This window comes from Neophocaena asiaeorientalis, unplaced genomic scaffold (genome assembly GCF_003031525.2).
Source record: "Neophocaena asiaeorientalis asiaeorientalis breed wild unplaced genomic scaffold, Neophocaena_asiaeorientalis_V1.1 scaffold7, whole genome shotgun sequence".
NCBI classification, from domain to species: Eukaryota; Metazoa; Chordata; class Mammalia; order Artiodactyla; family Phocoenidae; genus Neophocaena; species Neophocaena asiaeorientalis.
Genome location: NW_020185337.1, coordinates 11,398,393 through 11,411,649, shown reverse-complemented (window position 1 = coordinate 11,411,649; position 13,257 = coordinate 11,398,393). Strand labels below are relative to the sequence as shown.

General features: G+C 32.8%; 1 protein-coding gene across 7 annotated transcripts in view; it reads left to right on the top strand.

Moving 5' to 3' along the window:
* The window catches only part of RAP1GDS1 (Rap1 GTPase-GDP dissociation stimulator 1), a 153,655-nt gene that overhangs the window by 97,927 nt on the left and 42,471 nt on the right, over positions 1-13,257 (top strand). For 5 of the 7 annotated variants that reach the window (XM_024736031.1, XM_024736030.1, XM_024736029.1 and 2 more), the window contains one exon: positions 1,917-2,063. The exons of the other annotated variants lie outside the window; for them this stretch is intronic. In XM_024736031.1, the coding sequence (XP_024591799.1) occupies positions 1,917-2,063 (147 nt within the window). The remainder of the gene's footprint in view (positions 1-1,916; positions 2,064-13,257) is intronic. 7 annotated transcript variants of the gene reach the window in all.

The window sequence follows — 13,257 nt, the reverse complement described above, 5'->3', positions numbered from 1 at the left end:
GCTTTCTAAGCATACACGATTTATATTTTGAAAGCCCATATTTACTCAACAGTTAGAATCAAAAACTATTTGCGCTTTGCAGTTTAGGGATGGGATATATATTGTATATGCATAGTATTGAAGGTCTGAACCTTTAGATTTGTCATCCTAATATTTAGTTTTTTCTGACATGATCCTCCTACAAATTGCCCAACAATGTAGATAATTTACATTTATGTTATTGGAAAAGAAAACTTTAGAAATTAGATTTCTAAATGAGATAGGACCAATGTACTTGGCTGGCTCATGTGACTAGCTACATTGGCACTTAAGAATTTTCTGTGATCTTATTAGCTAATTAGCATAGGGTCCTTTTCTGCATCTGTATAATCATAGAATAAAGCCAAGTGGACGTGACACAAAACTTAAGTGAACAAAACTGTTTTGTTTCATTTTAGTATGGATTTCCTTAAAATTTTGCAAAATTATGAAGCTAGTATTTATGAGGCCCAGCTACATAGGTTGTGTGTGTGTATTTCTACCACAGGAAATGATATGTATTGCCTCATTTTCTAATATGGTTCAGCAACAGTTATAAAGATATGACCTTAGTTTCAGTTCTTTTATTAGGAAAATGAAAATCTTTCATTTACTCACTAATTTCATAGCTCTAAGTCCTTTGTGAACCATTTCTTTTACTGATCCTTTTGTGCTTCTATAGCTGCAAGATCCAGTATAGCAGCCACTAGGCATTTTGACTCTTGAGCAATTGAAATGTGGCTAGTCTGAACTGACATGGAACTGTAAGTGTAAAATATAAAATACACTTGGATTTCAAAGATTTTTACAAAGCAGAGATGTAAAATATTTCATTAATAATTTGTGTATTGATTGTGTATTGCAGTGATCAGTATTTTAGATATATTAGATTGAGTAAAATATATTACTAAAACTAATTTTTCACTTTTTATGTTTTTAATGTGGCTACTAGTAAATTTAAATTATGTAGGTATCTCACATTTGTGGCTCTCATATTTTTATTGGGGCTTCCCTGGTGGCGCAGTGGTTGGGAGTCCGCCTGCCAATGCAGGGGACACAGGTTCGTGCCCCGGTCCGGGAAGATCCCACATGCCGCAGAGCGGCTGGGCCCGTGAGCCATGGCCGCTGAGCCTGCGTGTTCGGAAAAATTAAAAAAAAAAAAAAAAAAAAGAAAGTATTTTAAAGCAGTTTATATGTTCCAACAATTAAATGACATCTGTACTATGTAATGTAGGTGTACACATAACTAGAAGGTATGTCTGACCATTTGACCACTGGTTGTAATGTTGAAGTGTATTGATGTGCTCTTGAATGGAGAGAATAAGGAAAAATGAAACACAAACTACTAAGAATTGAAAAGGGGAACATGCTTATGTGCTATTGAAAATGCCAGTAAAAGACCCTAGTACTAATCTTTAGGAATTACATATTGTAATCTAAAATTATACTGTTTTGCAGATGGTTATCTTTGGTAATAACTGACTGAAACCACTGATGGAAAGATACATTTAGTGGTTTCCAAGCTGAGAAAAATAATATTCCAATGGAATATTAGTTCCTATTTTTTACTCTTACACAGAGTTGTCATCTGTGAAAGAGGAGGCAGAATATTTCACATGTCATAGTCATAAAATCTTAGGACCCACAGAAGTTCTTTAGGTTCCTATATGATACCAATGAGAATAATCATTTTTCTCCTAAAAAGTGATTGTCTCTTTTCCCCATCCCACCCCCATTTCCATGTTTGTTTTGTTTTCCAAAAAGTCATATTTAATGCCCTACTTAGGTTTATTTTCTACTTACTCACTAAATAAGGAATAACTGTTATGTTTTGTATTTGAAATTGTAAGGTACATTTCTTTTTTCTTTTCTTTTTAATTTGACTCTTTGTTTTACAGATGAGGGCAGAAGTGCAGTTGACCAAGCAGGTGGTGCACAGATTGTAATTGACCATTTAAGGTCACTGTGCAGTAAAACAGATCCCGCCAATGAGAAGCTCTTGACTGTCTTTTGTGGCATGCTGATGAACTATAGCAATGAGAATGGTAAACAAAATTGAAAACTTGCTTTATCTGTGGGGGAAAAATTAAAAATCATTACTGTAGTATAAACTAAAACTATTTAGAAAAATTATGAACAAAGCATTGATAAGTAGCATATAAAATTAGTAATTAGTCAACATTAAATAACAATGTTTAAAAATACACAATGGTCAGATTTACTAAATGGGACTAATTGTTGAAGGGTTGTCCATGTTAATCAATACCAAAAACAAGAGACAACATAATGGTATGGTTTAATATTTTTTGCTATGAACATTTAAAAAATATACAGTGTTAAAATACCTTCATGTTTATTACTTTATATTAATACCAGGAGCAGCTTTAAAACATAAACACTGTCTATATAAATAGAATTATTTTCTCTAGATACTGGGTTTACTTATAACAATAAAAAAATCTTTTAATGAAATCTGGCCTTAGAAAAATAAAGTTCAGATATTTGATTTTAGAAATTTAATAAATATTTGTAAACTGAAGTTTCTTTTCACTGTAAAACATTCTTAGAACCCAGCAACAAATAACATGTCAATTTTCAGATAGCCTATATGGTTGTTAATTAAATGAGCATAAGAATAGTGAAACAAAGGCTTCATTGTACTTTTAAATGTCACAAAAAATTCATCTGTCCTATGAATTACTGCATGGTAAAACACTCAAATTCTAGTAGGTTCCTAGAATTAATACAAATAAGGTCTTTCTGTGGCTTATTTCATCATGGCATTTTAAGTTGTAGTCTCTGGCAGAGACCAATTTTACTTGTATATTGAAAATGTAATAGTATTCTTTCATGTGTCCTAGAAACACATGGCCCTTTAGGTATATTTTTTATTTCTTCATGAGTCCAAAGAAATATTCTCAGTAGTTAAAAAAAAAAAGGTGAACATCGATGACAAATGGCTACTGACATTTGACCTTGGTGTTAGTGACAGCAGCAAATGGTGGGGACTGAGCCCTGTCCCATTGAAAGGGGAGAGCTACTACTCTCCTCTAGCCAGTTGTTTCTGTGTTGCAGTTTGGCCACATACTGCCAAATCTTTTCATCTGGTGGGAAGAGGAAGCTAGAAATTTAACTTTTCATGTGACATCTGTTTTTTAAATGGTGGATTACATTTGCTTCTTTAGCACTGTACAAGCTAAACAGAATGTGTCCTCAGGTCACATCCTTTCCAAGAAACACCAGTTTTAAACTTATGAATTAAAGTTATCCATTATAATAATAAAAAATAGTTCTTATTCATCAAATGGCTTGCCTGTTGAGCTAGAAACAAATGTAGTCTTTATAGGGTCAGTTACCTCTATTTTTCTTACCCTCTGGTGGAATCATTTTTGAAGAGAAAATGTCCTAAATATGAACAGGAGAATTCATCTATCTGGGTAAAGTTCCTAAATAATTGAAATTTGACCATAATACACAGGTATCTGAATTGCATTAAGAAATCATTGGCCAGTTGTTCATGTCACTTGCTTTTTCTTCAGCTTCATTTAGGCTTGGACACCTGAGAAAGTGGAACAAAGCTAAGTGGGAGAATGGTTTAGAAAAACAAGTGAAAGAAACTAGTTGTGAAGTTATTATGGCAGCTTTGGATATAAAAGAATTAGGCTTGTTATGCATCTAAAGTAGTTGTTTATCCTTTGAGGAAGTTCTTCAAAAATCTGTACAAAAGCTTATCAAATGGCAAAATGGTCTTCAAAAACATCACTAATTCTAATCCAAAGGAGATTGTGATTGAGTCTCTATAATAGGGTGTCACACTGTGTAGAGAGGTGTACTGAGAAGGTAATGTTAACAATACGCAGAGTGCACGGTCTAAATGTGTGTATATTTCTTTTGTAAGGGTAGGTGTTTTTTTTTTTCCCCTGGTGTGCAAGTATTCCCAAGAAATAGCTTAGATACTTTAGAAAGCTATATTAACTTTTCTCAGAACATTACTCGAGCAGTGGTGTTTTTGTTCCATTATTCTAAAAGCTGAAATTTGAATGCAGCTTTCAAAAGTTATTAGATAAAATAGAAGTAAACTTATCTTTAGTATTTTAAAGGAACAAATGCCAGACTTGTGACGATCTTCTTTCCTCTGCTTCCTTTTACTTTTGTCTGTCATGGGGATCATAGTTTGTGAAGTGGTTATTTTGCTCCATAATGCTCTTTAACTTAAATTATATCCTTTTTTGTTTTGCATAATTATTAAGCATCTTTGTTGTTGTATCAATTATTTACTTTTTTCTTTAAAATATGTGTTGAAAGACTTTCCAACTTAATGTTAGGTCTTCTTGGTTAACTTAAGATCATTTGGTATTGATCCTGTCCACCTGTATGAGTCACTGAGCCAAAAAGCACTAGAGCTTTTTGAAACTCAGGAGGCGCTTTTTACTAGCGCCGATAAATGAAATTCCTTTTTTGTGTATTTACTGTTGAATTCCAGTACACAAGCCTGTGCTAGTTTCTGAGTAGAATAGTTGAGTGATAAATACCTCCTTATTACTCTAACGGAAAAATTATCTCTACCCTTGGGCCCAATAACTTAAGCCTCATTTGTAGTTAGGGAGTTATTCTTTAGCTTCATAGATAAAAATTTTTTTAAACAGAGAGAGATAAGAAAGTACTGAAATGGGGCTTCCCTGGTGGCGCAGTGGTTGAGAGTCCGCCTGCCGATGCAGGGGACACAGGTTCGTGCCCCGGTCCGGGAAGATCCCACATGCCGCGGAGCGACTGGGCCCGTGAGCCGTGGCCACTGAGCCTGCGCGTCCGGAGCCTGTGCTCCGCAGCGGGAGAGGCCACAACAGTGAGAGGCCCGTGTATAGCAAAAAAAAAAAAAAAGTACTGAAATGGTAACAAAGACCCACCAACATAGTTTCTCTAATAAGAACATTTTCAAATTGTTTATTAGTCCTAAAGGTGGCTTGACACCAGGCTGAGACTTAGGATATCTTGATTCCTGTCCATATAGTGGACAACTCTGAGCATATCAAATCTTTGAGTAAGTTAAATAGGAAATCAAGTTTCTTAAACACATGCAAGAAAGATATCTATAATGAAAACACTCAGTAAAGGCATTTTTATACCCTTTGATAAAACTGTATAAAACTCAAGGTTCACTAGTTTTAAAACTTTTGAACCAGCTCAAGACTTTAAGCTATGAGCTAGATATATTCTTTTGTTTCCCCACTGGTGAAGAAATTAAAACTTTCTATATTCAGACAAGTAAGTTTGGAATATCTGAATAGAAAAAGTTATAATTGCTTAGCTAGAAAAGTTGTGTCATTAATATTGCTAAATAAAATCATGTTTAACTAGAATAACAAACAAAACTTTGTTTAGTAAAAATCATTTCAAATTTTTCCTTTGGGGAAAAATCATACCTGTTTTTCACATGGTGAAAAAGCACTCTTCAGTTCTGTGGCCCTCCAAAATATTCTGAGTATTTGACAGTTGTGGTTAGAGACAAGCGTATTGACAGTTTGATGTTCTATTTGAGGAAATGTGAACCTCCTGTATTTTCTTTATGTAGTTACAGCAGGGTCCCCAACCCCGGTACCGGTCTGCGACGGCCTGTTAGGAACCGGGCCTCACAGCAGGAGGTGAGCAGTGGGCAAGCGAGCCCTTCTAAAGTGACTAACATAATATACACGGTCTATGATGGGCTTCTTCATGTGACCAGTATCATATATATGATATATGTATGTGTATGTGTATATATAGATATATGTATATACCTATGATTTTTACAAATAGAGCTGATTTTTCTGTGGTATCTTAACTCCTTATTATCGAAAGAGTAATTTCTCTTTTTTTGTGGTTCCTGAAATCTCTCTGCAATACTCTCATGATAATTCTCACATTTATTTGCCACACGGACTTATGATAACTGAACTACGGTTGAAGGGAGGCCATCTGTGTGGTTTAAGAAATGCAGCTCATGGAGTATCAGAGCATTTTAACAATTGAATTTAAGTATTAAGCCCAGTACTTAAATTCAGTTCTTTAAAATAGGCCTGTAAAGTATCTTCTCTCCTCTAATTTAAAGATCACTTAATATGTAATTAGTTTTAGCTCCTTTCATTTCAACCAGCAGTTTCCCAATTCTAATAATACTCTTCCTAGTGAACTCAGCCAATAACTTGGCTTACTTGATTTTTCTTCATATTTAAAATAGGAAGAATAGAAATTAATAAGGAATAATCCTGATTAAAAACTAAAAACGCACTTTGGACTGAGCTACTTGTTTATGTTTTGGTATTACTTTATTATAGGTAAGAAAGAATGCTTCCTAGATGTTAGATGTTTAGAAAATGATTTGCTTTGCATGAGTGAGGAACTTACTTAAGTTTACTTACTGTGCGTATAAGCTAGTTAATAATTCCATACATTTCCTAAACACTGAAGACTTTTTGCCTAACTTTAAGGGGGAAAGACAAAACAAAGTGTGTTTTTGCAATTTATTGTCTTTTTTTCTTAATTATAATTTTCCTATATACTATTTTCATGTATTTTCTGTTCATAAAGGCATGGGAGATGTACTTTTAAGTTGTATCTTTTGAAGCCCAGTTTGTCAAATTAAAGTACTCTAGTATGTTAAGGTGTGTTAAAGACTTATTGTACCCCTGAAAAGTTTTTAGGTTTTAAAAAATAATAATATTAGAATTCTTTATTTACTAACTGCTGTTCTCTCTAAAAAATTTCTGAATTTTTACTGTTTGTCCAACAGAGCTTTCTAATCAGTCTGAAGTAGGTTGCATTCATGAAGTTCTGCTACAAATGTCATTTTAAACAAATTGTTTTATTGATGTACAGAGCAGTTAGTTGTTCTTGTGCCTCCTGCTAATTCTGCCTATTAAATTTGACCAATTAGACTAGGTTATTAGCTCTTCACCAAATCCTTCTAAACAATTACTATAATAATGCTGTTATTTAACGGACAGGCTAAGAACTTGGTTTTTAGTAGAGGTGTACCAAATGCATATTTTGGTTTAATTCCACATAGACAAGTATTAGCGTTAATATTCAGCTTTGGCCATTATAGAATGAACTTCTGAATGCAAGAATTGGAAATTTTATCACAAAAAAAATGAAATGATTGTTATAGTTTTTTTTGTTAATGATTTAAAGTTTGGCATTAAATTATAGAAATTATACTCTTTGCAGCATTTTCAGCTTCTGGATTATTTTTATAATCATGACGGTGCATTTAGCATTGTGATACTAAATAATCAATTTTAACTGGGGACAGTGGAGTAACAAAATATGTTTGGGGTTCTTTATTCTCTAACATGTTTTTCTTCATTTGCTTTATGTCTTGATTGAAGATGACTAATCATGGATGTTACTGAATATTACTTTCAAGAATTTTCTCATAGTGAAAATTTAAAGAGGCAGAGTGGGCTTTTAACTCCTCCTCATAAGATGTAAAGACTTCTCAAATTGGACTTTTTCCTGAAAGATTCATGGCCTGAATGGAATTAAGTAACTAAAAATCAAAAAAACTCCTAACATTTATTTTATTTTTTGTTGTAAATTATAAAGAGAGTAGATAATATAATCTCTATTATTCTGCCTTGATTTAATTTTTACATTTGTATAGCTTTCACCCTCGTTAGTTATTGCCACATTTTAATATTGCAGTATACATTTACATTTCAGCTAATAGAATTTCAACACATGAAACACATTGGGAGATTTTTCTCTGTACATGAAATGCTTACCTATATTTAAAAATGAATATTTAGATAGTAAATATAAAACTGAAAGACCAGGCCTCGTTTTTATTTTTGATGTTACACTGGTTGAAATATGATGGTATCAAGCACATGATCATTGACTATGCACAAATTTGTCGGTGCTAGAAATGACATTGAAGTAAGCGTTCAGGTGTTTGACCTTCAAGAGCTGAGGCAAAAGCCAGAGATGAGTAATGGATTTTGACCATATATCAGTGCATCTTTAATTCAGACCATTTAAAATATTCATTCAGTGAGAAGCTCAGGGCAGAAAAGTATCATATGTAAACTAACTTGTGTAAAAATTAGTAACCCTGATTTCTGACTACAAATAAGTCCAGTTAACAGCAAACTGCCTATATTTTATTTACTGAAAAAAAATTTTAATTAAATATTTGAAAAATGTTTCTTGGAAAGAAATTAGAAATCTTTGGGTTATATAGATATTTCTTGTTAACACAGTTTGTGTGTTGCAAATAACTTCTATGAATTTTTAAAGTGTAAAAAATTTAATCATAGTAATGCTCCAGGGTAACTAGTATTATTTGGGTTTTTGTTAAAACCAGTAAATCCTTTTGTAAAACAGAATTTTCATGTTTTTTAAATGCATATGATTATAAGATAATATATGTTGTCTGTAAATTAACCTGACAATTAGCTCAATTTGCTATACAAAAATTTAGGCTTAAATTTATACTTACTATAGATGTGGCCTTTCAGCAATGCCCTATGAGAGCCCAGACTGGATTTATTTCTCCCAATAAGAGCTACGTAAGCAACAGCTGGCAGTAATCCTCTTCTAAAAAAACAAAAAACAATTTTAACTTTTAAAAGACCAGTTTGTTTCTGAGATGAATGCACAGCGTTTTCTTAAATCAGAGTAGATGTATATGTAGAAATCTTTGTAGCAGTATTCATTATAACAAGAGTTGATCTGTAGTAAATAATTTAACCTGAAGTGAGTCTAGGGAAAAAGTTATCTGCTGGACTAAGACATAATCATTCTAGATGTTATTGGATTGAGAACAGCAAATGGGTGGGCCTCTTAAGAATAATAAAACATTTTTCCTTTCTCTTGTGATTTGCTTTGAGGTTTTTCATTGTTGCTGTGTTTTACATCATACTCACTCACGTACTTTTGTCAGTTATCTCTAGAACTTTTACGAAAGGGAAATTTTGCTCTGTAGAGACTTTTATTTTCAGAACCCAGAAAAAAACTTTTTCATTTTTTATTGTTAACTTTTAGAAAGCAAGAAATATATAAATGTATTGTTTTTAGACTCATATTCTCAATACTAACGAATCTTGATTCTCTTTTTTTTTTTTTTTCTTTGAAATGGCTGTTTGTCTTGGAAATGTATAACCTGGGGCTTAATTGTAGAGGTAATCTGGGTGCAAAACATATAATGCAGGTTTTGTGTAAAGAGGCCTTTGAAAATCATTGATTTGAAGTTAATTTTAAACAGTTTAAATATTTTTGGTTTCATATCTCAGCACTAGGTTTAGAATAAAAATTTTTCACTTTCCTGATCAATCAACAAAAGTAAGTCATAAGTAACTGAAAAGGAAGTCTTTACTTGTACCTGCACATGTGTATGTATAAAGTTTTTAACCACAAACCATCCTCTTGGTTGCTGTATTTAAGTCAGTTTACTTTTCAACATTATAATAGATAGAGCTGCAACTTGCTTCAACTTGCAAGTTCTACTTCACTGTTACCTCATTTCTAATTTTTACTTTTTATATATATATTTTGGAAATATAGATGTGCCATTAGTAAAGGGCAATTTTCTTCCATCTTTATTATGCCCAAATGATTTTTATCCAAATTGTATTAGAACGTCTCATCAGGATTTACATTTGCTTGTTTTTATTGTTTCAACTGTATATAATTAATTTGACTGTAGATTAGGTTTTTATGCAATCCTGTAAATAGGAAATGTTGTACTCTTTATACTATAAATAATATACATACTAAGGTAGAGACTGTATATTTTGAATTGTGTGTGTGTTATTTTGACACAGTTTCATCATTAAGTCCTACTTATCAATAAGCTTATTGTCTATAAGGGCCATTTCTTAGGAATAAGATAGACGTGTTATAATCTTCTTAAGAAACCTATTCTTTTTAGTAATTGATCAACGTAACTTCAGTTGAGTTACTGCAATTCTTGGCATACATTTCTGGACCTATAATCTATACCAACGTTTTAAACATTAAACTTAAAACTCAGGGGGAAAAAGGTTCTTCAACTTGAGATCTTCTCTCCAGATCTCCATTCTTTGGAGTTTCCATGTGTGTGACCTGAAGAACTTGGAACCATTGAAATTCAAATGTAGGTAGGTAAGTGTTCACACCAGCGCATGCGTTGATTGCCTTATATTTCTTTGTATATGCATCTGTATTGCACCCCCTCAGTGCCTTTCTTCCTCTTCCTCCCCATAGATCATGCAGGGCCTGTGTCATCTTGATATTATGTAATTCTGTATTTTGGTCAGTATTTGTCTGTGTTGTGTGTCAGGAGCAATTTTTAAAAGTCTTCAGACATTTATGACATTGTGCTGTCTAAAGACTGTCTTTCACACATAAGTGTTTGCTGTGTACGGGCCTTGGTTGCATTTTTGTGAATTGTGTTTGTTGAGCTCTGACAACATTCCCTTGGAGTTGCTGGTATTCTTTGAAGGATGCAAAAAGTCTCAGTCTTGAATTATGTTACTTATTTTCTCAAATCTAGAGAATGAACTATTTCTGGTTCTAAGGATTTCTTCCAGTTAGTCTTTAATTTAAAAGTCATATTCCTGATACCATTCACAATAGCATGAGTGTCAGCTACTATCCTTTGAAGTCTATTCAGAGCTTTCTTTGGGCAATAAGAAAAAGTGATTCAACTTAGTCATTTGCTTCCAGCAATAAGTACTAATACTAATTTATTCCACACAAACAGGACCTCTACTTAACCCTCAAAAAAACTATTTATTGATAACGTAGTAAGTTGTAACTGAAATAGGCAAACAAATCTAATCATGAAATATTTTCCTAGGCTTAAGTAGAATTTCTGCTCACATAAGCAAAATGAGATGTTCAGGTGCTTAATTAATGTTATTTTGCTCAAAATATCTGAGCATCACAATCCAGGATTCCTACTGTGCTTTTAATTTTACATTTTTTCTGTTGTCACATCTGCCAAGCATATCACTGAATTTCAGAATCTCTTTTTCCATATTGTTTTTCCAATTCCTATAAAAATCAGGTAATCTGTTGGCAGTGGTTCTTAAACTTTTGATCTCAGAACTCTTTTAGACACTTAAAAATTACTGAAGATCTCAAAGAATTTTTGTTTATATATATGGGTTATATCTATCAGTATTTACTATATTGGAAATAAAAGTGACAGTTTTTAAAATTATTTAGTATTGCATTTTACTATCTTAACCTACCATTATAGGTTAAGGTAAATAGCATGTTTTTATGAAAAATAACTTAAAAATTTTTTCTAACAATTGCTGAGAACAGCATTTCTTTTACTGTGAATGTATGATGGTAAAGAATACAATGACTACTAATACAATTTGGTGCCACTGACTGTGTTCACTCTAATGCCCCAGCAGTTTTGCCCACTAATGTTTTTGTACCATCAGTGCAAATGTCAATACAGTGAAAAAGGCAAATCAAATCTTGGTATTTTTATGAAAGTAGTTTTGACCTGGTGATCTTCTGAAAGGGTTTTGGGGACTCCACTTTGAGAACCATGTTCTAGGATGCTTGCTTACCTCGAAATGAAAATTTGTACCAACCTGTTTAAGATTTTTCGCTCTTCTGGGCCTCCATTATCAAAGGAGAATGACTTGCCTGTAATTGGTATGAACAGATTTTAGAGTTACTTGAGTATAATTTTTGTTTTAGTTACCATCATAGAAATGGATATAAAAGAAAGCACCTAAGTGGTCCAAAATGAGGTCTGTCCATTGGATGACTATATATTTTTCTCTTTACTTGTGTGTGGTATGTGTGTTGTATGTGAGTATACAATCAGTTTGGCTCCTGGGTAGCTTGAAAACACATTTTCATGAAGCAGTGTGATTTTCATAAATTATGGCAATTCACACCATATGCCATTGGGCTATGCTACTTTTTCTGCTGATCTACCACAATTTCAAATATTACTGCTTCAATTTGTATGCCACAGATTGTATGAAACTGTAATATTTCTTAACCTTTTGTCCCTCTTATCCCTGGAACCAAAATTCATAATATTGTAAAATTAGAGAGCATTAGAGATGCTAAGAGAACATGAAGAATATCTAAGTGGCATTCTCCTGTTGAGTTATCTCCTTCACAAATTTTGTTATTCCTCTAATGTCCCTGGACTGTTGGATTTTTATAGTTTGGACCAATAGTACTGAGGGGGTGTGTGATGCTTACATATATGCAAACACATAGTGGAGTTTGACTCACTCAATGCATGCGCTAGTGCTCACGCTTACGTACCTGAAAATTAATGATTCAGTAGCTCTGCAGTATTTGAAGAGGTAGTCAAAATGAATAAATAAATAAAGTTAAAAATACTGCTAAAGAACAAGAATCTGCAGAGGTGGTCCAATAGTAAGGAACTCTATCTACTGGTAAGTAACCAAAATAATTTCTAATATGGAAAGCTTCTTGGTACATGATCTTTAAAAATACTATAACCACAATACAGTATTCTGCCACTATAACACATAGGTATAATACTATAATAGATATAATATTATAGGTATAACAAGTAATTTGCCTGTAAGATAATATAAGTATTGTGAGTCATTCATTAATTACTAAATTGTAGAGTTAGAAAAAAATATTTAGCATCAAAAGCATAAAAGCAAATCATTTAGTTGAATATGTTCTTTTATATCTATCTCCTTTTAGAATAGACTTCATAATTCCATTGCAAATTTTGAAATTGTTTTAGACTATTTGAACTCTAAATGTAAACTTAACTTTGTCTCAGGCCTTGTTTCCTATTCTTGTTTTGGTAATAGGCCCCTTTCTAGTATAGATGGTCCCCACAGCCGAACCAGATATCCATAATTACTGTCAGTTTTCAGGGCTGATAAGCCTCTGTTGGCTGTCTCTTCATACTTCACTCTAAAAGCAGTAAAAATTAAGTACAGAGACCTCCGGGCAAGTAATCAGTTGGCATGTGAGACAGCTCAACCTTGCCTTTATGTTCTTTGCTGACGGTTAAGAACTAAGAAGAGTGACAAAGAGATTAGTACGCAAACTCCGTCAAGGGATGCATGCTAAGAGGAAAATGTGTTCTGTAAGAAACAAATTTTTAATCTTTAAATTCCAAGTAGGTAACTTAAAAGAATTTAGAGAAAAGTATTAACTTGAAAATGGCATATAATTTTTAAAAGGAAAAGAAAAAAATTTTGAAGGCATTCCTTTATCTTTAGATGAACCAGTTATTAACAGTAATAGTGT